Here is a 26,955-nt window from a genome sequence, read left to right as displayed (position 1 = left end):
GATTAAAGTCACTTGGGGTTGCCAAAGATTTTGGCACCCCCAAGTAACTTAGCCTTTCCTTCTCTTTTAATTCAGGCAATCTGTACCTTACATTGATTGATTATCAACTTCTTGCATAGAGGTTACTCAGAATTTAAGGCTGATGTCACTTTGGGGTGCTTCTGGCATCAGAAAAAAGGTGTAATTCAGAAAGCTCCTTCTCTGACACACTTTCCCTTAGTTATCCATGGGAAACACAATACCTGAAACAAGCTTTAAAATGTTCGAGATTGTGTGCCTGTAGCACCATAAAAAAGTTGAAATAATTTCGAAGGACTCAAAAAAAGGAAGTGTACTTAATCTGTTCCTTTGTTTAATTCAGGAGTCAGAATTTCAACAGGTTTTCTAACGCTTGGATTTTCTTTTTTTCAAATTTGGATTTTTAGCGCTAAAAGTCACAAATTTTTCTATTCAGCAGCTAAAACTTGCCCAAGTCGTTAATCTGAACGAGGTATCAGGGCCTGATAGAATACACGCTTTAAGAGCTTCGTTCAGTTTTAGCCAGGCCCTTTTTCTAATTTACTCCAACTCTGTTTCATCAGAAGACATAGAGTGTAGAAAATGGCAATGTAATTTCAATATTTAAAAAGGGATAAGGAACTCAGCCTGGCAATTATAGGCTGTAAGGTTGACATTTGTGAAAGGAAAGTTAAAGGTTTGTTAAGGGATCACATTCAAGATTATGTTCTAGATTCTAGAGGATGGCATTAAAATTAGTATTAAGCATGGCTTTATGAAGGACAGATCAAGCCAAACATTGAAATTTTTTATGATGAATTAAGAAGGAAGTTGGACAGTGGGGTTGCAGTAGATGTAATCAATTTGGATTTTGTCTTTTAAGAGTGATCATTCACAGGGAGTTTAGTCACCTGTGGTTAATCTCAGCTACCATGTGCCATCACTCTACTAGAGTGCCATGTAAATGACTACTTGATTTTGTTAAGTTTGTTTGTAGATGAATGGGAAACTAGCTAAACAATCATGTTTCAAGAATGGTCATCAATGTTACATTCTCTTCTTGGAGTTTGGCGCTACAGGGTTCTGTTTTGTGTGCACTTTAATTTGTTTGTCATTGACTTGAAGGTTTACACTGTAAGCAATGTATCATTATTTGCAGATGAAACAAAACTATGCAACCCAATTAATTCCTTCCAGGATGTGCCATCCACGCAGTAGGATATGGAAAAACTGGCTATCTGGGAGGCTAAGGCAAACAAGTTTTGAGCTGTATTAAAAGAGCATAGATTCCCAGCAGGAGGGGGGCTTTTTTCCACTTTACAGAGCATCTAGAATATACTGTGGAGTTTTGGTCTCCAGTGCTTAAATGGGATATTATTGTATTTAGTTGTCCAAAGCAGTGTTGGGCCAAGAGGGAAGTGCTAGGTCTGCTTCCTATGTTGTTATGCTCCCCATTTACTATCACAGTATAACGCAATGTCTGAAAGCAACCTACTCTCATGCAATATTGTAACCCTGTCTTTAATATTCCTTTAGCCATTTTAGGGGTACTCTGTTTCTTTTTGAACTCTTTAGTTCATCCAGGAAATCGCAAATGAATTCTATAATTGGTTTGAATCTCAAATCTGTTTCAAGAGTTTTATTACTTGTATCTGCTGTACATATCCTATAATAAATATTTCCTTTAAAATAGCATTTCCAAGGTGTTGCATTAAAACTTCAGTATACATAGAAGTATACAATATCAAACATTACATTGAAAAATTTAACATTCTGAGGAGTTACTGCATGTCATTCAGTCCTAGGATATATATAAAAAAAGAAAAAAACAGCTACTAAGGCTTCCAGTGCAATGAACATCTAATCAAGCCATGCATCATTAGGAGGTAAACACTAAACAGATCTAATGGGCCACATATGTCTAGTTTATGCTTTTTTGCAAACAAAGAAAAAAATGGGAAAAACCTATAGCCAATTAAGTATCCTAGTGTGTGTTGCAGATGCTAAAGTGATAGACTTTGGTAAAGGAGAAGGAAAGGCTAATGAAGAGTTAATCTCAAGCTGCAGGCATACCTTCAGTTCTCTCAATGGTGCCCTTAAATCTCTTCATATTTCACCTGTTTGGATGATCAGAAGCCAAACAGAAAAAAAAACGCTGAGCTGTGTAAAGAAAGTTCTGATAATGCCTCGCTCCTGCACCGAGACCCAGACCAGTGTACATGCTCGGTTAGTTAGACTATGAGGAAGTTTCCTGCTGATTGGCTCAGATCCACATTCCTAAGGGATGGGAGTGAGTTCTTAGCATTCTTGAAGGAGGGGGGAGCAGGAGGGGAGAGAGGAGAGAGCTGTGTGTCTCTGGCAGAGGAAAACAGACACAACAAATGTTGACAGAGAACTCAGTGCAGCGTTTCTGTGACTGCTTATGGCTGTGTTTACATAGACCTTTCTGATAAAACTTACTTAGTTTTTACCTTTCCGTCTCCTTTAATGGAAATTGAGTTTTGAACAATCCAGCTGCAGACAAATTAAGGACATTCTGTCAATTCTGACAGAATATTATTTTTTTTGGCAGTAAACAAAACAATATAAATATAAGCAAACTTATGATAATGAAAGTGAATCTACTAGATTGGTGTATATGATGCAATGACAATGAAATCAAACCAAATAGTTTGGATTGAGGAGGGTCTCTACAATAGCTTCATAAGGCCAGGATCTTCTAAAGATTGCCCTAGTGGTTTGCAAGTCTTCATATTTAGACTCCTCACACTTTGCACCTGTACCATTTTTACTTACTATTACTTATTTTTACTATTATTTTTTTTGTTTATTGCCTTTTAATGAGGCAGTAATTATGGTTTGAGAGGTTTCATTGGGTTTTTCCTTTATCTAACAAGCAAACACATTCGGAATAAAAAGACAGCAATTGAGAAATCTGAGAATCTGAGACTTCTCTGAAAAAACTCATCCTGGTCAGGGGTTACAGGGACTTATATTCAGACAGAGACATGAGGCTCAGCAGAATATTGACACTATTGTCCACTTAGGTCTGTTGTTATTGGTGGCTCCATCAATCTCTGCTCAGGGTGCACCAAGCAGCTGAAAAATAAAAAAGAAGAAAGCAATCAGTGACTGATGTATCTGCATGCACGAATACCATCCTTATCACAATGCAGTAAAGTAAATTTTGTCTTAAATGAAATGTAATAACATTTCATTTAAGACAAAATTTACTTTACTGCATTAGAATATTAGAATATGTTTACCTTTGTCTGAACATAATGTTCCATGCAAATTGCCTTCATTTATTTTTGAATAATATATTACCACAATTTTCTACAATTTGTGTTTCAATTCCAACAGTAGTCCCATCTTGCTTTAAAGCAAATTCAGTTCACTAAGAAGCCCTCTATATAATGAGTTGCCCCATACAGACAGTAACACTCTGTTTATACAGAGAGATTCTCAGTGAACAGGTGATTTGTTTTGACTGTGCACATATCAGAAGGAAGAAGATTGTGACTTTAAGTTCAATTTCAGAATTTTCCGTAGTGCAAAAATAAACAAAAACATACATATATTTTTAATTAAAGGAATAGGAACATGTTGAGCACAAGCTCTATCCACTTAACTTATGTAAAAAGGGGGCATACAAAGCAGGATCAAAGTCCCAGAGCAGATATAACTTGGCAACATAATTTTTAACCTTACATTTGCCAACAAGCTACTGAGTCTGAGATTGAATAAACCCTTTATGTGTAATTTAAAGGTGACCAGTTTCAAAAGGAAAAGCCTCCAAACACTACAGCCATGAAAACACTCATTCCATACCTGGCACAGAAACACTGGAGATGGATTCCGGCTGGAGCAGGGTGTCCACCTTGACATGCTGAAATAATTTATAAGCCGCACACTGGAGGTGTCTGAGAAAATAAATAGTAAATTCTTCCTGTCCTGGGAAATACTTAGTACTTTGTATTAACAAAACTGCACAGATTTGGCATACAACACCACAGAGACAAATGCACACACACACATCAATCATGTTATCATATTGCCTGAAAAACAAAGAAGTTTCCAAGCTAATGTTTGGCTAACCTCTTCCAGTCATCTTCTGTCTCCCAAAACTCATAAACTATATAAGTGACTGCATCTGGTAGGTGGACAGCAGTTACACTGAATAAAAGGAAAAACAGAGCAATTAAAAAAATGCAAAATTAACCAGTTTTGGACCACTTTTTGGGCATGGGGGCTGATATGATGTGGGGGAGTGCTATAGGACAAAACATTACACAAAATGAAATAATGGAAATGACTGTTGAAGTCTTATTTTCAGTTTCAGTCTACTTGCACCCTGGCACTAAGCCAGTAAAAGAGGTGCCCCATTTCTAGGGTAGCTACTAAATTTCATTTTAGATAGCTTTACATATAGTTTTTCTGTACTCACTGGAAGCACTCTCCATCTCTAGACACATTCTTTAAATACTGCTTTAAAGAGCTGCAAAACTCCCCCATGCTCTTCTGGGAAACCTTCATCTCCTGCTGCACCAGGAACAGATACTGGAGAATACAGCAAACACATTAGTCCATTAGCATCATCTCAATTATGAACACCAGAATTACAAACATTATTTTCAACTGCAACACCACTGCCTAACTGACCTTTAGAAGGCAATCATGTCTGCCCAGGCAAAAAACAAAAAATCTTTTCATTCTATTAGTAATAAGGCATACGGCCTTATTATAAGTGTATGACAGCTCTGTGCATCCTGTAGCAGTAACACTGTGTAAAAAAGGGGTCTTTTTTCCCCGAGAAGGAGGAATTCTACACCTGAGGAGGGTAAATTGAGGGACAAGGGCTGACACAACCTTCCAATTGCTGCTGCCAGTGGGAAGCATCACAACACTTATTACCTCAACACTAACTAATTAAATGGAAAAATATTTTGTTTTTGCCAATTAAATAAATTACTGATGAAAAGGTGGCTTAAACAATGAACCAAATAAAAGTCCAATACAATAAAGTGCTTGTGCTTCAAGTTGCTGAGTACTATAGAAAAATATTAAGGTCCCCAAAACTTTGTAAATATATATATAATATATATGTAATCTGCACATCATATTGGGTTCTAGGTTCATGGCACCCCTGGCAGTCACAGGGTCTGCCTCTGCAGCAGTTACACTCCAGTTGAACTGAAAGCATGGGCTGCTCATTATTTTCATTTAAAAATCAGGAAGAATTTCTCATTTTGGGTGAGCTGAAGTTTACTAATGTATAAAAAAGTCATCCACCTTCCCATGCAAGTTCCATATGAAATCTTTATCATATGATATGTGTGATTGTAGCATCTCATTCTGATCATAGGCAATGACCAGTTGCTAGAAAAAAAAGACTTAGGTAAGCTTTACTCTATTCCCATCATTTTAATTATTCCATCTCACATATTTTTTTTTTCGTACACAATCCTCTAACCATTCGAGCAGAATGACAGAATACAGGATAATGAACCATCAATTAAAGCCACAGCGGATCTATTCCTGAGGTAACAGAAAAAACCCAATTAACTATTCAAACTTCTTCCGCATCTGCTACAGGATTAATACAAAAGCTGCAGTGCTGGCGAACTCATAAACATAATCTTAAAGGAAAAAATGAATATTCACAAGCATTTGCATGCATATTTTTTCCCTTGCCTATGTCTGCAATGCTGGCTTTTTTAGGGGAAGAAACATTAAAGGAATAAGAAAAATTATGCACAAAATAAGAATTGTTTTGTAAATAAGAAATAATAATATCTCATTGTATACTTTTCTTCCTTGATTTTTTTCTCTTAGGCTCCGTTATTAATCTTTTGCCAAAGTAAATTTTCTGCTCCTTTTAGAATTCAAATAACTAGTTTTTTTTAACTACTTTTGCAATGAAAACATAGCAGGCAGCACTGTGACAGCTGGGTGGTGATCAATGGCTGATCAGTGAGCAGGTAACTTTTGACATGTCGAATCAGAACCAACTGCCCAGGGATTTTCACATTCATCAACGTGTACACACTTGGGTACACGAACATTCTTGAAAAAAATGTTAGTGTGCTTCTTTGGTGACTGAACTGTTCAAATTAAATTAAATGTATTCAGTGCAGCCATATAGGCTGGATTTCTATAGGTTTCTCTAGAAATTTTGGCACCCCAGGTTTATTATAAAGTGAGGCAGTGGACAATGGTGCCTTAAATAAATGCACTTTATACAGTGGATACTGACATTCTCAATACAGGTATGGGACCCGTTATCCAGAATGCTTGGGACCAAGGGTATTCCGGATAAGGGGTCTTTCTGTAATTTGGATCTTCATACCTTATATCTACTAAAAAATCAATAAAACACTAGTTAGACCCAATAGGATTATTTTGCATCCAGTAAGGATTAATTATATCTTAGTTGGGATCAAATACAAAGCACTAGTTTATTTTTACAGAGAAAAAAGGAAATCAATTTTAAAAATCTAAATTATTTGATTAAAAGGGAGTCTATGGGGGACAGGCTTTCCATAATTCAGAGCTTTCTGGATATTGGGTTTCCGGATTACGCATCCCATACCTGTACTAAAGTACTGGAAAGTACATTGCCAGTAAGTGTATAATGCTGGCCCTGGCCCTAGCTGGTGATTTGCCAGCTAGCTTGGTCAAATATTGGCCTGATGGCAACTATGGGCGTTTTGCCCTGCGTTTCCCTGTGGAGTGGGCAGAGTGTCAGGACCCCTAACAGAGAGAAACAGTAAGTATTGGTAGCCTATGCATTCCTCAAACCTCCCCCAAACCACAGCAAGGTATTTAGAGGAATAGTGAAGTATCACTTAACAATGTAATAAGGTGGTGGAGGGGTTGCATGAAACTGAGAGCCTAAGAGTAGGGGAACTACCCAGATATATATAGATATATTATCAATCCCAGGACCTGCACTTTCTTTAAATAATAGAAACATCAACAGAAAAATAGAAAAATCATTTTCATTAAACAATTACTAATCTTATATGTGTGTAGGAGGGTTTTGCCAACCTTTAATTTTTTTAGTTTCCCCAGAGGGATTTTGGCCAGATAGATTTGGGTGAGCAGGGAAGCAGGTCCCTCTCACTTCTAGAGTGAAGTATTACAAATCATTTCTGCCACTTACTTCACCTACTGGACCCTACATCCATTCCAGGCCCTTTAGCACACACCACACCGCCTCCAAAAAGTGGGAACCAAAGGAACCCAAGCATGTTGGCTTCGTTTTTTGTAAATTGTGGGAATATATTTGACCAGGGCATGTCATGATTCCCACAATTTACAAAAAATAAAGCCAACATGCTTGGGTTCCTTTGGTTTCCACTTGTTGGAGGAGGTGTGGTGTTTGCTAAAGATGAATACATCACTGTGAGCTTCGCCTAGGGCCTGGAATAGTTTCAACAAGGCAGTACCAAGGCACTACTACCTCTAGGGGGCACATTTTTGCGCGCAAGTTTTAACGCTACGAAAAAATCGCGACTTTGCGCAACTTTCGTAATGGCTACGAAAAACTCGAGTTTTTTCGCAAAAATCATAAAGACGCCGAAAAAATCGCAAAAAATACGAAAAAGTCGCAAAATGTTCGTTTCCAACCGGAATTTTTCCAATTCGGATTCGAAATCGTGTCTTAGTAAATCAGCTCCTAGGTGTTGTGAACACTACAGCTGTGATTGAGCAACAACTGATTGAGAAAGCATTTACTAAATGACTGTGTAACATCTGCATTAGCACCAACCAACATAAATAGTGTACCATCTGCCAATAAAGAGTTTCAATTGTTTTAAAGAACCCTTGGCACCCAAGCTATTTGAAAGTGCAATTCAGTGTAGTTAACCTCTCCTCCAACAGTACAGTGAGGGCCCACCTGAGAGAGAAGAGTCATATGTAAGATGCCGTACCAGGAGTTGCTACTGCCCAAAGCCAGCCAGACAAAGCCTGCACAGGTACAAGGTACCAACAAGTATACTGTTTCCTAAAACCTGATACATGTAATAAAACTGCACAGAGGTGCAACCTTTATTTTCACTGGCAGTTGCTAAATACTTTTGTGGGTTCACACAAGTTATATTAAATGTTTGCAAAGCAAAAACTAATCCCAGAAATTATTTTGCATTTTTTAAAATTTATTCTTTTTAGTAACAACTTTTAATACATTCCCCCCACAAGTGTCCTATACACCAGTAGATAGCATGAAATTCAGGTGAGTAAAACAAATATTATTTTTTATAGTATTAATACTCACCGCACTAGAACCACTTTCTTGGTCAGACAATCTCTGATGCAAATCAAATGTCAGAGTCTAAAAATAGATGACAGTGGGTGTAGAGATAATATATATTTTACCCATAGTTGCAACAGTTACTAGTCATGGTTATAGCTCAGGTGCAAAAAAGCCCAGGGTTATTAAATGCTGCCACGTAAAGATTATTAAAAATATGCATAAAAATGTGTTAATTCGGATTAAATTACCATGTTTATAAAAGCCATATTTGACCTGTGTTTAAAGTAGCTTGTAGATGGAGGGAGCATTGTTCCAGTTATTTTTTTATGTGAAAGTTTCTCTGCAGCTCAGTCTGACCGGCAGACAACAGTGCTCAATATGTTGCAGTAGGGAACTGACAACTGGACAGTTCCACTCTGTGTCATTTTGCAACATACTGTACATAAATGTCAGAGATTTATTCAGCCTTTGTGAGCACAGGCTGTATGCTTAGGACTTTTATGGATTTTAATGGATTACCTTGTTTTCCAGTCTTCCGATTAGCTCAGCCAGTCGATTAATCTGAGCCTCTAAGCCGTCATCCTTTATGTCAGAGGAGCCTGTGTACACAAATGTAATTATTTAAAAATAAGAGCAGAGTGCTGTTATCAGCCCCAGGGAATATTTTTAATCCCTCTGTAATATTTATGGCTAGTGGGCTAGATACACCAGTAGTGAGCAAACAGTAAAGTAGAAACCAGTAAAGTAATAAAAACCAGTAATGATAGGGGGCACAGAGCGGGTAAGCCAGGGGGAACTTAGGGGGCTGGATGGGGATTGACAAGGATGGAAAATGTGAGTGTACCTACATAGGTGATGGGGGGGTCCAAAAGGCAAATCGTTGCGCCGTGTATGCCATCCCACCGGCATTTACATTCTAGCCAGTGGGGTGGCCCTTAGCATGTGTTTTTACATATAAGCCTTTTAATGCATTATCTACAGTGGATATAAAAACTCTACACACCCCTGATAAAATGTCAGGTTCCTGTGCTGTACAAAAATGAGACAAAGATAAATTATTTCAGAACTTTTTCCACCTTTAATGTGACCTATAAACTCTACCACTCAATTGAAAAACAAACTGAAATCTTTTAGATGGAGGGAAGAAAACCAAAAAAACTAAAATAATGTGGTTGCATAAGTGTGCACACCCTCTTCTAACTGGGGATGTAGCGGTGTTCAGAATTAAGCAATCACATTCAAAATCATGTTAAATAGGAGTCAGCATACACCTGCCATTATTTAAAGTGCCTCTGATAAACCCCAAATAAAGTTCAGCTGCTTTATATGGTCTTTCCTGACATTTTTTTAGTCACATCCCACAGCAAAAGCCATGGTCCACAGAGAGCTTCCAAAGCATTAGAGGGATCTAATTGTGAAAAGATATCAGTCAGGAGAAGAGTACAAAAGAATTTCCAAGGCATTAGATATACCATGGAACACAGTGAAGATAGTCATCATCAAGTGGAGAAAATATGGCACAACAGTGACATTACCAAGAACCAAGACGTCACTCCAAAACTGATGAAAAGAGGAGAAGAAAACTGGTCAGGGAGGCTACCAAGAGGCCTACAGCAACATAAAAGGAGCTGCAGGAATATCTGGCAAGTACTGGCTGTGTGGTACATGTGACAACAATCTCCTAGAGTGGCTAGAGTGGCAAGATGAAAGCCTATTCTTAAGAAGAAAAACATCCAAGCCAGGCTACATTTTGCAAAAACACATCTGAAGTCTTCCAAAAGCATGTGGGAAAAGGTGTTATGGTCTGATGAAACCAAGGTTGAACTTTTTGGCCATAATTCCAAAAAATATGTTTTGCACAAAAACAATACTGCACATCACCAAAAGAACACCATACCCACAGTGAAGCATGGTGGTGGCAGCATCATGCTTTGGGGCTGTTTTTCTTCAGCTGGAACTGTTTCAAATACCAGTCAATACTGGCACAAAACCTTCAGGCTTCTGCTAGAAAGCTGAACATGAGGAGGAACGTCATCTTTCAGCATGACAATGACCCAAAGCATACATCCAAATCAACAAAGCAATGGCTTTACCGGAAGAAGATTAAAGTTTTGGAATGGCCCAGCCAGAGCCCAGACCTGAATACGATTGAAAATCTGTGGGGTGATCTGAAGAGGGCTGTGCACAGGAGATCCCCTAGCAATCTGACAGATTTGTAGTGTTTCTGCAAAGAAGAGTGGGCAACTCTTGCAAAGTCAAAATTTGCCATGCTGATAGACTCATACCCAAAAAAACTGAGTGCTGTAATAAAATCAAAAGGTGCTTCAACAAAGTATTAGTTTAAGGGTGTGCACACTTATGCAACCACATTATTTTAGTTTTTTTGGTTTTCTTCCCTCCACCTAAAAGATTTTCAGTTTGTTTTTCAATTGAGTGGTAGAGTTTATTGGTCACATTAAAGGTGGAAAAAGTTCTGAAATGATTTATCTTTGTTTCATTTTTGTACAGCACAGGAACCTGACATTTTATCAGGGGTGTGTAGACTTTTTATCCACTGTAGGTTAGTGTTAATGAGTCCTAAACAACCATAATTATCAGTGACGCTTGGCAAAACACTTCTTTCCTAGTGATAGTTTCCTTTTAACCCTTTCCTTGCCAACAACGTAGGTACTCCATTGCTTTAAAAAAGCTGTTATGTGCCAACAACGTAGTACCTACGTTATTGGTAGAAAAGGCATTCTCTCTGCACCGGCGGCTTTTGCTTCCACTGCAGAGAGTCAGATGTGCCCCCTCGGCATGAACCAAGGGGGCTGGCAAGTCAGTCCTGCAATGCGATTCTCGCAGGACCAACTTCTTAACAGCAGACACAGATCACATATGTCTGCTGTTAAAAGCTTCCTGGTGCAGCCCCACTGAGCCTGCCCACTCATTTCCTGCTTCAGTGACTGTGAGGATACAGGACCCTCTCTTCAGCCAAGGACCCCCCTGATCATAAAAAAGTTAAGTGGGCTTTTTTTAACCTATATACACACATTTACACACACATACATGCATTTACACACACACAACTAACTAAATGTAGCTTTTTTCTGCTTTTCTATTTTTGCTTTTCTAACTTTGTTTCTTGCTTTTTTTTTAAATATTTACATACTTACATACACATATACAAACATTCACACACTTTTTAGATGTGTACACACAAGTATACACAAATAGACACACATCTACTTTTTTTTTAGATCCTTATTTTATCATTTTGTATTTTGTTTTTTTATTTATTTCACTGTGTGGTCATTGGATCAGGTATTCTGACCACTAGACACACTGTAAAATACTTAATTTTGTTATTTCATTGATTTGCCTAATTGTATTTCATTTTTGTGCTTTTATTGCAGTTTTACACTTCCATTGTTGTTTGTTGCATTTATTTTAGTGTAGCACTGCTGTTTGGTAGTTTGGTGTAGAGAGATGTCCTTACCCATGTTTGGTTAGTCAGAATGTGTACTTTCCAAAAATATATGGTTTTCTGGGGGTCTCTTTACAAGTTAGGGGGTCTTAAGGCACATAATATGCAGTCGGTGGCTTTGTTTGCAGAAGCTGAGTTGGCACGTGAAAAAATTCATATGCACTACTTTTATTTAGAGTCCATACATAACCACATACTTATTTAGGGTGATTTGTCATTGTATCTAAAAAATTGTGTGAGTTAAAAACTGCAAATTGCAACATTTATAGGTGATTTGTCATCAAAACCACTAAGTTTAGGAAAGATTTGTTATTTGGTGGTTTGGTGTGGGGAGGTAGGATGCTGCAAAGTAAAAGCTTTGAGGTGATTTTCAGAAATCTAATCAAAATTGCCAATTTTAGAAAAGCTTTGTGGTTTGGTACTTTGGAGTAGAAAGACACGGGTACCTATTTTAGATTCGGGGGAATGTGTTCTTTCCAAAATTATAGGGTTTTCTAGGGTGAATGTACTTTTTTCTAGCTTTACCAACCATAAAATACAGTAAATGTGTTGATTTTGCAATAGCAAAATTACATAAATGATAGATCATATGGGGTATGGGGCCCCTACATGCCACATACTTAGGTAAACCTATGCAAATTGGGCATCAAACTATTTAGTGGACCCCCAGGGTACATAATTAGGATTTTTTATCTTGGTACCCAATAGTATGTGGGAGAAAAGATGTTGGAAAGTGAAAGATTTGTGGTGATTTTTGGAAATCTTCTCAAAATTGCCAAATTTAGAAGCTTTGTGGCTTGGTACTTTGGAGTAGAAAGACACGGGTACCCATTTTAGATCGGAGGAATGTGTACTTTCCAAAAACATATGGTTTTCTTGGGTAAACTTCATTTTTTGTGGCTTTACCCACCATAAAATGCAGTAAATGTGCTGATTTTGCAGTACCTGAAACAACAGAAATGATACAGCATATAGGGGTATTTTCTTCTTCTTGTTCTTTCTAAAAATGCATAGCTTTATAGGGTAAACCTGCTCTAAGTGGAATTTTTGGCCTTGAAATCTAAAGTATGCAGATTTCTGGAGCAGTACTTTGGAAAGTTAGCAGTGTACTGCAGGGACTTTTTGACCAATACAAGAGAGAAATCTCCATAAAACTATATATATTTGGTATTGACACGTTCAAGAGACATTGAACTTTCCAAATCAATTTTATTTTCCTGCATAAAATAATCCATGTTATATATGATATATGTGTTTATATTAAATAAAATATTATTTTTAGACATTTAGAGGCCTATATCTTGTTACAGAAATGTAATTACACAAAAATTCTTGCATATTTTCAAAGCTTAGGTTGTGCTGAAAAAAACAATATATATATTTCCCAGGTAAACTAAAAGTACCTGCTTGGACAAGCCCCCAAAGTGAAAGAGTGCAAAATGTTAGAAAACTGTCCAAATCGGCTAACAGTTAAAGGGTTAAAAAATAGGTAAGAAGTTCCTCATTGTTTACAGGCCAGTAACTGGTACTAGAGTTCAGCATTTTGAAAATGATTTACAGCTGAGCATGCACACAGATTACTTATGTAAGAAAAGTTTGGAAGGATCGTTTACACCATGAGTGCGAGTGCAGTGGAGCTAAAATATGTGCAAATGTTGCATATTTATTCATGTCATTTATTAAAGGTACTCATGTGGATACATGCTCCATGTACTTCTGTATTGTTGCTCCCAGCTCCAGTGCATCCGTCCAGCATGCTCTGATTAATTTTGCACAAGTGCACTAATGGCATGTTTATCCTAAATGCTGTGAATAATGTAATTCCTATAGCTGCAATTTGCACCAGATTTGCAAAAATACACAAGGACAATTGCTTGAGTTTTGATGCACTGGACACAGCTGCCTCTTCTAATGCTCACTCGGTCATCTTAAGTTTAAATAGCAAAATGCAGAAGGCAGAATTTAAAAATTTCAAGTTCAAGTTAACTACCTTTAACCCTTTTACTGCCTGCCGTTTTGGTCAAAGCAGAACTTATATTGCCAGACAGTTTTTGAACATTTTGCACTGTTTCACTTTAGGGGCCTTTCCTCGGGGGGACTTTTAGTTTACCCAGGAAAACAATATATAATTTTTTTCAGAACAACCTAAACTTGCAAAATATGGTAGATTTTTTGTGTAATACCAATTCTGTAACAAGATATAGGCTTCTAAATGTCTAAAAATGCAAAACAAATTTTCCATAATATAAACACACATACTAGAAACAAAAATTATTTTATGCACGAATATACAACTGATTTGGAAAGTCCCATGTCTCCTGAACGTGCCAATACCAAATATATATAATTTTATGGAGATTTCTCACTTGTATAGGTCAAAATCACCCAGCAGTACACAACCAAATTTCCAAAGCACTGCTCCAGAAAGCTGCATACTTTAGATTTCAAGGCCAAAAATTTCACTAACAGAAGGTTTATCCTAGAAAATTGTACATTTTTGGAAAGAACAGATTCTGGGGAATACAGAATAGGCACAACGATCTGTCTACTCCAAACTATCAAGTCGCAATGCTTTCCTAAAGTTATTGGTTTTTATCAAAATTTGTGATTTTTTAAAAAAATCGCTTCAAAGCTTCCAGTCTATAGTATCTTATCTCCTACAGGTTATAAAGTAACCAAATAAAACACCCTAAATATGAATGCCAGGGGTCCACTGAACAGTTTGATGCCCAATATGTATAGGTTTACTTAAGTATGTGGCATGTAGGGGCCCCAATGTGAACATACCCCCATATGATCTATCATTTCTGCTATTTCAGCTCCAGCAAAATCAACACATTTACATCATTTATGTGGGATAAAGCTAGTAAAAAGTACGCTCACCCCAGAAAGTCATATATTTTTGGAAAGTACACATTCCCCCGAATCTAAAATGGGTATCTGTGTCTTTCTACTCCAAAGTACCAAGCCACACAGCTTTTATAAAGTTAGCAATTTTGATGACATTTCCAAAAATCCCCTCAAAGCTTCCACTTTGCAGCATCTTATCTCCCACATAGTGTTAGGTACCAAGATAAAACACCCTGCATTTGAACGCCAGGGGTCCACTGAACAGTTTGATGCCCAATATGTATAGGTTTACCTAAGTATGTGGCATGTAGGGGCCCCAATGGGAACATACCCCCATATGATCTATCATTTCAGCTCCTGCAAAATCAACACATTTACATCCTTTATGTGGGATAATGCTACAAAAAAAAGTACACTCACCCCAGAAAGACATATATTTTTGGAAAGTATACCCCCCCCCGAATCTATAATGGGTAAACATTTCTTTTTGCTCCAAAGTACCAAGCTGTAAAGCTTTTCTAAGTTTGCAGATTTATATGACATTTAGAAAATCGCATAAAAATTTTGCAATTTGCTGCATTTATCTCTCACAATTTCTTGATAAAGATTAGATAAAGGCAAATCACCCCAAATAGGAACACCTAAGGTCTACTGAACAGTTTGATGCCCAATATGCATAGATATACCAAAGTCTGCAGTATGTACTGAACCCAAAGTGAAAATAGCGCATAAGGATTTCTCGCCTGCCAGCTCAGCTTTTGCAGTGTATTATGTGCCGAAACTTCCCCTAACTATACAGAGACCCCCACAAAACCATATATTTTTGGAAACTACACATTCTGACAAATCCAACAAGGCTAAAGAGTCCTTTCTACACCAATCTGCAGAGCTTTTCTAAAGTTATTGGTTTTAATGACATTTCAAAAAATTGCCTAAAAATGTTGCAATTTGCCGCATTCATCTCACACAATTTCTTGCGTACAAAGGCAAGGGATGAAATGCGATAAAACCACAAAAATTGTGCAAATCAGTGAAACAACAAAATAAGTCACATGACAGTGTAATTAGTGGTCAGAATATCTGATCCAATAGTCACGCTGTCAAAATAAACAGTTTGTAGGTAAAAGAAACTAAAAAAAAGTGGTAAAATGAAAAAAAAAAAAAAGTGTTTGTGTATAAATGTGTGTACATGTGTAAAAGTTGTGTGACAGTGTGTAAGTGTGTATATGAGTGTAAATAAGTGTATAAAAGTGTGAAAAATTAAAAAAAACTGCTAAATTGTGTGCTGTAAGTGTGTGTAAATGTATGTAAGTGTGTGTGTAAAGTGCAAAAAAAACCCAAACACCTTACCTGTCTTGTAGCACCCGATCGCCTCCTCCTCCTGGCTCTAGTGGGCGGCGGCATCGGGGGGAAGCAGGAAGCAATCGCGTCTGCTGCTTCCTGGAGGGTCCTGAGATGATCGCTTCGCAGGACCCTCATGACAGCCCCCCTGGCTTGTTGCCCAGGGGGGCTGTCATCTCTAGAAACTCTCTGCAGCAGTGGCACATGCCGCCGCTGCAGAGAGCAGCCTTTAAATGCCAACGACGTATGGGACACGTAGTTGGCATTTAAGCCCTTTTACTGCCACAACGTATCCCATACGTAGGTTACTGTTGTCTACATCATACTACTTTAAAAAGTTGTAGGCCCCATGTAAACAAACTTAGCCTGATGATTGGCCAGGCATCAATGTCCAGAAGAAGAACTGGCAAATTTCTAGGTATGTTTGCTTTATATTTACTAAGAGAAGTTAAAATACAGGTATGGGACCTGTTATCCAGAATGCTTGGGGCCTGGATGATGGATCTTTCTTTAATTTGGATTTTCATACCTTAAGTCTACTACAAAAAATAATTTAAATGTTATTTATACCCCATGCCTTCCTATAATTTAGAGCTTTCTGGATAACGGGTTTCCAGATAACAGATCAATCAGATATTGATTGTACAAAAAGTACAGGTACAGGTATGGGATCCCCTATCCAGAAACCTGTTACCCAGAAACCCCCAAATTATAAGAAGACCATCTTCCATCCAAGCAAATACCCCAATATTTGTTATAACTTATATTTAATAAATAACTACAATTTTTAAAAATGATTACCTTTTTCTTGATAATAATAAAACAGTACCTTGTACTTGATCATAAACAATAAAAAGTATACAGAGAAAGAGAAAGCTTATATGCTCAAGGTCCTGAATATGAATACAATACAATACCACACAGATTAGCAGTGAAATAAGCAAACATTTAATGGTTCTAATTAATTACAAAAATTCAAATAGCAAAACATACTATACCAAACAACATAAAGGTGCATCCCAGTGCCACATGGTCCCCATACTCCACCCTCCTTACGTCTTTCGCACCATCAGGTGCTTCATAAGAGGAGGTGTACCAATTACAATTAATTTCCTTTATATACCCTCCACTTACATTTTATTCATCATGCAGGGCCACAGCTATATTCCTGTACTAAGCACACAAAATTAAATTCTCAGCTTATACCCAATGCAAAGTGAAGGGCCACATCTATAACAACACATCAGATATATAAAGTATTCACCGCACAGAAACACAACTGAAGTTTTGCTACCATACAGAGCAGTGGGGACCTCTCCCCACTGCTCTGTATGAGTTGGAATGCAAGCCCGTGCATATTTCATAATGATGATCATAGTGAACAACCCCAATTGTGTCATAAAATCAAACATATTAACCTATATGCATACCAAAGCATAAGATTTCCATATTCATTACTCATATATATATATATATATATATATATATATATATATATATATATAATATAAAACTTCAAATATATATATAAAGCCTATACTTTTCACTAAAGGTGCATAATAGTGCAAAAAAGTACAAAATAGTGCAACATTTAAAATTTAGTAATACCATATTTATTAAAATTCCTTCGATTACTTTAAAAACAGTACTATAATATTACTATCATATCAAAAACCCTAACCAGTGTTGTTAATTTTTTTATCCCATATGGTAAAATTAAATAAATTCATCACTACCCAAATGTCTACTTCCAAACCGACATAAGAAAGGGTTCATACCTTTTGGTATCACTGTGTCTAACATTAATATCCATTTGGATTCCAATCTAAATAATTTCATTTGAAGATTTCCTTAGAATATATTAAATTTCATCTGTTTTCCATCATGTTCACTCTCAAAGTGCATATATAAAGGATTATTACTATCTATAGATATATATATATATATCTATATAACTTTTGAATCCTCTTAGGTACTCTACAAACCATATTCTCAATATGTCTTATAATTCGCCCTACATACAGGAAGCCACATTCACACTGTAGACAATAAACCACATATTGTATTTGACATGATATACAGTCATTGCAGTAACACATGTTTTGCTATATACATGTTTATTCCCTTTGTGTGTATTGGAACAGAACAAAAAAGGGAGGAAAAAAAGCAGCAAATTGGACAAAATGTCACACAAAACTCCTAAAATGGGCTGGACAAAATTATTGGCACCCTTAACTTAATATTTGGTTGCACACCCTTTGGAAAAAATAACTGAAATCAGTCGCTTCCTATAACCATCAATAAGCTTCTTACACCTCTCACCGGGAATTTTGGACCACTCTTCCTTTGCAAACTGCTCTAGGTCTCTCTTATTGCAAGGGCGCCTTTTCCCAACAGCAATTTTAAGATCTCTCCACAGATGTTCAATGGGATTTAGATCTTGACTCATTGCTGGCTACTTCAGAACTCTCCAGTGCTTTGTTGCCATCCATTTCTGGATGCTTTTTGACGTAAGTTTGGGGTCATTGTCCCAAGACCCAAGATCTTGGACGCCATAGGCGGAGGGTGACTTTTTTGTTTGGGGAGGCTAAAGATGGCCCATACACAGACTGACCTACAGCTAATGTGAGACTTCGCTGCTGGTGTAAAAAATTAACCTCCCAACTACCTCTTGCCGTTCCCACTGACTCCCAGGGATACTGTACAAAAGTGCGGGTGGGGGTGCTTTATTTTACCCTAAAAGGATGTAAAAGTATTCATACGTGCACTTCTGTGAGGGGATCTGCAAACATTTGTGTTTGTGATCAGTTAGCTTAAAGGGGTAGTTCGCATTCGAATTCACTTTTATTTTTAATGGTTTTTCAGTTATTTAGCTTTTTGTTCAGCAGCTCTCCATTTGGTATTTCAGCAGCTATCTGGTTGCTAGGGTCTTATTTACCCTAGCAACCAGGTAGTGGTTTAAACAAAAGATGGGAATATTAATAGTTAAGGGGCCTACTTGGAAAAATAAGTAATACAAAATTATAATAATAATAAAATTGTAGCCTCACAGAGCAATATTTTTTGGCCCCCATTTGAAATCTGGAAAGAGGCAGAAGAGAGGCAAATTATTCAAAAAAATTAATTAGGAAGACCAATTGCAAAGTTGCTAGGAATAGGCCATTTTATAACATACTAAAGGTTAACTTAAAAGTAAACCACCCCTTTAGATGTGTTTATGTTAGTTTTAAAGCAAGAAAGGCAGTGGGTGCTGACTCCCCATTATATGCAGTGAGACGCAGTCCGTATTTACAAAGCCAGCACATTATATACAGTGAAACACAGTGGGTACTGATGGCAGATATTCAGGCCCTGGCACTATAACACTGGCACGGATACACAACATTGGCCCTACTGTAACTGACTAGAAATGAACAAAACAATGACAATAAAAAAAAAAATAGTAAGTGCAAAAAACAACAACAAATATATAAACACACAATGAGCTTTTTCAGAGGGAAAGAGTTAACTTACCCTCCATCTGTTAGGGTAGGGGATAGATTATAAATTATTATAGATGTCAGGTCAGGCAAAAAACAATTTAATGTCAGCTAGTGATTCTTTAGAACTGTATAGTACCTGTGGGAATTGGATGAAAACTGCAGCAAAAGTTGAGAGTTGGTTCTTAGGTAAAGTTTACAGCCTGCAGATTCTTCTTTTCAGTCTTCAGTTCTGCACTGCTTCCAGTTTGCAAAATCTCCCGATCCCTGTGTGCATCTGTGCTCTGATTGGTCAATTTTACTGTCTGTCAAGAAAGCTGTGCTCTGATTGAAGAATCCACAAGAAGAAAGATCCAATCGGAGCACAGCAAAACGGGCTTGCAGGAACAGATTTCCAGGACAGTGCAGAAACGGAGTAAGGTTTTTTTTGTTTTGTTTTATTTTTTTTAAATGTGCCAAGCAGGTTTGGGGAGGCTTAGCCTCCCCTAGCCTTATGGAAAATCCGCCTATGTTGGACGCAAACCCAGCTTTCTGACACTGGGCTCCGCAGTGCAACCCAAAATCCCTTGGTAATCCTCAGATTTCATGATGCTTTGCACACATTCAAGGCACCCAGTGCCAGAGGCAGCAAAACAACCCCAAAACATCATTGAACCTCCACCATATTTCACTGTAGGTACTGTGTTCTTTTCTTTGTAGGCCTCATTCCGTTTTCAGTAAACAGTATATTGATGTGCTTTACCAAAAAGCTCTATCTTGATCTCATCTGTCCACAAGACGTTTTCCCAGAAGGATTGTGGCTTACTCAAGTACATTTTGGCAAACTGTAGTTTTGCTTTTTTATGCCTCTGTGTTAGCAGTGCGGTCCTCCTGGGCAGGGGCGCTTCTGCCATTAGGCGAGTTGAGAAACTCGCCTCAGGCGGCAGAAGCGCCCCAGTTACCAGGGGCGGCAAAAAGCCGCTCCTGGTAACTTTAAGAGCAATTGCAATTAAGAGCAATTAAGAACTTTAAGAGCAATTGCGCATCCAGGAGCCGCCTCAGGCGGCGATATGTCCAGAATCGCCCCTGCTCCTGGGTCTCCTGCCATAGAGTTTCATTTCATTTAAATGTTGACGGATAGTTTGCGCTGACACTGATGCTCCCTGAGCCTGCAGGACAACTTGAATTTCTTTGGAACTTGTTTGGGGCTGCTTATCCACCATCCGGACTATCCTGCGCTGCAACCTTTCATCAATTTTTCTCTTACATCCACGCCCAGGAAGATTAACTACAGTGCCATGGGTTGCAAACTTCTTGATAATGTTGTGCACTGTGGACAAAGGTAAATCTAGATCTCTGGAGATGGACTTTTAACCTTGAGATTGTTGATATTTTTCCATAATTTTGGTTCTCAAGTCCTCAGACAGTTCTCTTCTCCTCTTTCTGTTGTCCATGCTTAGTGTGGCACACACAGACACACAATGCAAAGACTAAGTGAACTTCTCTCCTTTTTATCTGCTTTCAGGTGTGATTTTTATATTGCCCACACCTGTTACTTGCCCCAGGTGAATTTAAAGGAGCATCACATGTTTGAAACAATCTTATTTTAAAAGGGTGCCAATCATTTTGTCCAGCCCATTTTTGGAGTTTTGTGTGACATTATGTCCCATTTGCTTTTTTTCCTCCCTTTTTTTTATTCTGTTCCAATACACACAAAGGGAATAAACATGTGTATAGCAAAACATGCGTTACTGCAATACTTTTCTGTGAGAAATACTTGATTTTCTGCAAAAATTTCTGGGGTGCCAAAAATCTGGGCCATGACTGTATAAGTCTCAATTCTATATTCTTTATCCTTACTCTTATTCAAAAAGCTTTTAACATTACTACTGTATTTACATGATTTACAAGGCTTGCATGGATAAAATCCCTTAGCTTCCCCATCCCTGTTAATTCTCTCACTTTACTATTATAAACTATAGGGGGCTATCACTCCTGCTATTGACTTAGCCTTACGACTTGGTTTAATGTCTTAAAGTTCTTCAGAACAGGATCTGCCTGTAAAATATTCCAATTACCGTTAATACTTTTACGGACTTGTTTATGTTGCAGGCCAAAGTCCAAAATACATTCATATTTCCTTCTCATTTCCTAATATGCTGTTCTTTTTCTTATGCCTTTTGACTTGCAATCCTCACTTCCTTTTCTCTCATATCCTTCACTCTCTGTAATGCTGTTTGAAGATAATTTCTTTTATATCCCCTCTTTCCTAGCCATTGCTAGCTCTTGATATACCTCATAGCTAGCTACCAATTTCTATATAGTCTCACCAACTGCCCATATGGTATAGATTTTACTGTATGTTCTGGATGAAAGGAGTCCCTCCTTAAGATTGTATTGCCGGCAACTTTTTTCCTAAAAACTCTTGTGTTGACCCGACCACTTTCAACATAAAAAGTCAGGTCTAAAATATTATGATAAGACAAAACAGAGGCGCCAAAAGGATAAAATTAGCTAAAAACACTTAAAAACCCAATGGGTAATTCAGAGGAGGTAGTAGTGAACTTACCTCCTCCAGGCAGATACCAACAAAAGTGGTTATTTTCAATAATAGTTTATTCACAACAGTTGTGAATAAACTATTATTGAAAATTACCACTTTTGTTGGTATCTGCCTGGAGGAGGTAAGTTCACTACTACCTCCTCTGAATTACCCATTGGGTTTTTAAGTGTTTTTAGCTCATTTTATCCTTTTGGCGCCTCTGTTTTGTCTTATCATTATATCGAGTCCACACCGAGTGGAGGGGTGTCATCCCCATTTTTCTTCCTTCTACAGAGAGCGACTTCTTATTCCTGAGTGGGGTCAGGATAATCTCCCCACCTGCCTATACAGTGGTTGCCTATTGGTAACCCTGGCTTGTGAGTATTAATTTGTTTACTCTACCATTACTCCTTGTAAAAACATATTACACTATTGGGGCTCTTGGTGTTCCTTTTTGTCTTTAGGTCTAAAATATTGATCATCTGCACATTGTATTCAAAGGTAAATTTAATATCATAAGGACTATCATTTACATTATGTAAAGAACCAATCAAATCCTTTTCTCCAATGTCCCATACCATGATGACATCATCGATATATTGAGACCATTTAACTATGTCATCATGATATGGGTTATCATCATTAAATAAATTCCTCCTCCCACATAGCCATAAACAAACCAGCATATGAGGGCACAAATTTGGTCAGAGCATTTGGTGGCAAGTCCCCCCATCCGTGGGCCCTCCCGGCCTGCCCAAAAGACGTCCGATGGCAGTGGTGTATGTGGCCCCTACAAACCTTTTTTATTTTTATGGATGGGTGAGGTAGATGGAAGTTAGCTTAGGGTCAGTCAGTAATCAGGCCTAATTAGTTAGGGGCCTGAGCCTTACTGCCTGTTGTTATTTTTTGTTTGCTTTACTCCCTTAGCAGGGGATGAATGTTGTAATTGAAGTAAAAAAAAAAAAAGTTTGCTCTACAAGCCTTTCATCAAGAGATGGATGCAGACTTGGGCCCTTGCAGGAGACATTAACACCAGTGATCCAATTTGCCTCTGTGTAACCTCAGCAGTTGCTTTTGGTTACCTGTCTGTGCAGACACCAGCTGAGCATAACCAAGTGATCATGTAATGCCTCTGTGCTGGAAGTGGTCCCACCCACTCTGTAATTTAGCAGCCCTGAATGCTGTTCCAGAAGCTGTTCTCTTTTTGTCAACACCGGGATGTAGCAAGTTACCTTTTCCAACAGGAGGGTAATAGGCTCTAACAGGAACCTGAAATAAGAAATGCCATAAGATTGAAGAGAGCCCAATACATGCAAGTGAACATAAAGACTCCAGGCAGAAGCCCAAGAATAAGAAAATCTAGGAGAGGTGACACCCTGTAAAATGAGTCCAAAGACATAACAGCTTGACACTCCCAGAAGTAACAGATATCAAGAAACCCCTGTACCTGGCAATATCAAAGAAGTGTGAAATACTTACACCCCTACTCACCAGGAATCATCCATCACATGTATGCCTACTTTCAGTGGCGATCACTTAATAGAAAACAGGGGCGTATTTATTATGCTGTGTAAAACTAATTCGCCGAAAAAACGGAGTAAAAAGCTGTGTAAAATAAATGGAAAAGATCGCCATCTGAACGGCGGATATTACGCCGTTATTTTCCATAAGTTCCGGTGGAAAAAAAACCGCATAAAACAATTACGCCGATTTCACGCCGTTTTTACGACATTTTTACACGGTGAAGCCTGGCTATGTGTGGCGAATTTTCTCGCCGTTTTTTACACAGCATAATAAATATGCCCCTTTATACGAAAGAAAACCCAAATACAGGGGAGACATTAGAAAAATGCATGAGTTCCTGTGTGAGAAAAGAAATAGTGCAAAGACAAAACAAATATGAGAGAGATTTGGCTGATTATCGAATGGGGCAGATTTTTTATTGGATAAATGGAAGACGGATTGAGTATAAGTCAATTCTAAAACCATCTGTGTAATATAAATCCCCAGGAAAAAGCACCTAATGGACGATTCCTCCTTCACTAGTATTGCTTCAAGCCCAGTCCTCTGCCTGCAATGTTGCCAGTTCCAGCTTGTCGAAACGGAGAAAAAATTGCATCTTGCACAAGGAAGAAGCAGGAGCAAAGTGCTGGCAGAGAGAGTGCGTCTGTACACAGCCACATCATTTGGGGGCAGCACTTCGATGCAGAAGAAGGAGGAAGAAGTGGAGAGGAAGCCCCATGGTGCTCATCCAGGCAGCCCAAGCTGCCTGGTTGGTAAAATATGAAGGGCAATGTAATGCTTTAAGTGAAACAAGTGAAGGGCAGCAAAGCGCTTTAAGCACATCAAGTCCTAAACCTAATGGCTTATGGAGCTGTTTCAAAGTAAAAGATACCAGCACTTATGAATCCTGTGTGGTGAGACAAATGCTGATTTTTCTCCGCTAATCAATTATGAGGAGCTTGCTAATTCTGGGATGAGGCAATTAGATATGTTTTCTTTTGAAACCATATAATGAGATGAGTTTATATAAATCATCAAAATTCAACTGATAATTAATGCTAATAAACGCAAAGTTATTATTTATTGCAATGTAAAACATTAAGGGGTTCTCTATGTGACTATGTAGATGGCAAAAATAAGTTAAATGTAACAAATACACGTAAACATTCTGAGAAAAGAACATTTTTTAATAATAACCCCTTGTATGTTTGTGAGATACAGCCTTATTATTATTAAGCCTTATTGGCAGAATGAACAAGTGAACTAAAAAGGAGGTAGAAGTGTTACAGAAAGGACTAAGTTGTTGCCCTACGAGTAATATGGGTTATTTTAAAACTTATGTATTAGGAAAATTGCCTTGAAATTAAGCAATTAAAACATTTTGGTCAATCTGACACAGTGTTTGTAAGTGCAAGTTTGGAGGAAAGCATATGTGAAGATATTGTTCAGGGCAATTTCAATGATCAAGAAAAGATTATTCATTTTATAGCTCAGGGTGCAGAAGAATATGATGTGAGTAAATTAATAATACATAGTGATTTAAAGGGAGAATCAGTGACCTTTCTGATAAAGCTTACTTAGTTTTTATCATTCCTTCTCCTTTAAGGAGGCTCTCCTTTCATCCAGAACATACAGTAAAATCAATACCATATGCGTAGTTGGTGTGACTATATAGAAATTGTTCTAGCTATGAGGTTTATCAAGAGCTTGCAAGAGAAGAATGTCAAAGGCTAGGAAAGAGGTGATATAAAGAAATTATCTTGAAACAGAGAGTGAAGGATTTGAGAGAAAAGGAAGGAAGTGAGGATTGCAGGTTGCAAGGCAGAAGAAAAAAAGAACAGCATATTAGGAAAGGAGCAGGAAACAAGATGTATTTTGGACTTTGGCCTGCAATATAAAAAAGTCTGTAAAAGTATTAAAGGTAATGTCAGCGCCGGATTTCAAATCCGGGCGCCCTTAGGCCACCCCCCATTCGCGCCCCACCCCCCACGCATGCGCAAACAAACCCACCTCCCCTGTGTTGCGCCAACGCAATTGCACATGCACGGGCATTTAAACTCCAATACGGAGCAGTGGGGAGAAGTCCCCATTGCTCCATATGGGAGCGAAATGTCACAATTTTGTTGAGGCGGGGCGGCATGCCGCCCCTAAATTTCTGACGCCCTAGGCCTGGGCCTTGGGTAATGTCTATGAAGATTCTCATTCATCCAGGTTTTGATATACAGTATCTAGCAGAATTAAGTCTAAAGCAACTTTTATGCGTTTTCTTGAAAATGTTTTACCATTCATTCGAGTGGCATCTTCAGTTCAAATGACTGGTAGGGAATTCCTCGGTATTTAAACCCTTGAGGGAAGTACAGTCAAAGACATCCAGTCACAATGGTACCATGATTCTTATTGATGCAGGTGTTAATCCTTTAAAGTACATGACTGGAAGTGTGAACTGTTGTGAAACAACCAGGGTAAGGATGTTAAAACGGTATTGTATGTTGATGACAAGCGGTGCCGCAGGCCCCCTCCTCTGTTCAGGGATGGTTTTTCCAGGCAGATATAAATGGCCTCTTTCACACCTTTTTCAAACTATCTGACCTCTCGGTCCAAAATAAAGTTACTGTTCTCAAAAGATTGTCCTTTTTCCTTAAGGTGTAGATAAAATGCTGAGTCTTGTCCTGAGGAGTTCGCCCTCCTATGTTGGGTCATTCTTTTACAGAGAGGTTGTTTTGTCTCCCCAATGTATAAGTCAGAGCACTCTTCACTACACTGGACAGCATAGACCATATTACTTTTCATGTGCTTTAGTGTAGGGTCTTTAGGGTGCTTGACTTCCTCAGCTGCTCCCAAGCTTTTTCAGTAAACCTTTGTGAATGGAAGAAGCACACCAATATCCCGGCAATGCCTTTAATGCATTTATTGCAGAAACAAATGGCACAAACTTTCGGGGGGAAAACTCCTTCTTCAGGTGAAATGCAATAAATGTGTTAAAGGCATTTGAAAAACACTGGAATGCGATGTTTGTTGAAAATTCTCCTAAGCTTTTCTGATTTCCCAGCAACATATGGGATGACAATGTTGCTTCAACCTGTTATGTTCCTCCCTTCTGTGTGCTGGGCGGGTATTTTTGCTTGTCTTTGATTTAGTTTTGATAAAGGCCCAGTCTGGGTACCCACAAGTTTTCAGAGCTCCTTTTAGATGTTTGCCACATTTTTAGCCCAATGATGTAGAGTCCTTATAACACCTAGTTTATGTTCCAGAGGGTGGTGGGAATCAAACAGCAAGTTTTGATCTGTATAGGTGGGTTTCCTGTATACTTCAATATCCAGGTTTCCCCTCTCTTTGATAACTATTGCACAGTCCAAAAATGCCAGTTGCTGTTTTTCACATCTTTCCTTGTGAGTTTATGTGATAGTGATAATCCTTTATATAAGCACTTTAAAAGTGAACATGAAGGAAAATTTAATATATTTTGGATAGACAAGGTTGATAAAAAAAAGTGAAGGAAATTCAAATGGATATTCATGTAAGACACCATATGGGATTA

General features: G+C 38.1%; 1 protein-coding gene across 1 annotated transcript in view; it reads right to left on the bottom strand.

Annotated features, from left to right (window-relative positions):
- Positions 1-1,608: 1,608 nt before the first annotated feature.
- Positions 1,609-26,955, bottom strand: part of necab2 (N-terminal EF-hand calcium binding protein 2) — a 200,756-nt gene continuing 175,409 nt past the window's right edge. Inside the window, exons 8-13 of the mRNA XM_002940331.5 lie at positions 8,777-8,856; positions 8,279-8,335; positions 4,445-4,557; positions 4,096-4,173; positions 3,829-3,920; positions 1,609-3,096 (exon numbers count right to left, since the gene is read on the bottom strand). Coding sequence (XP_002940377.3) covers positions 3,068-3,096; positions 3,829-3,920; positions 4,096-4,173; positions 4,445-4,557; positions 8,279-8,335; positions 8,777-8,856 — 449 coding nt within the window. The 3' untranslated portion in view covers positions 1,609-3,067. The remainder of the gene's footprint in view (positions 3,097-3,828; positions 3,921-4,095; positions 4,174-4,444; positions 4,558-8,278; positions 8,336-8,776; positions 8,857-26,955) is intronic.

The sequence above is a fragment of the Xenopus tropicalis genome, chromosome 4, assembly GCF_000004195.4.
Source record: "Xenopus tropicalis strain Nigerian chromosome 4, UCB_Xtro_10.0, whole genome shotgun sequence".
NCBI classification, from domain to species: Eukaryota; Metazoa; Chordata; class Amphibia; order Anura; family Pipidae; genus Xenopus; species Xenopus tropicalis.
The sequence above is the reverse complement of the archived record's forward strand: the minus strand, read 5'-3'. Positions and strand labels throughout refer to the sequence as shown.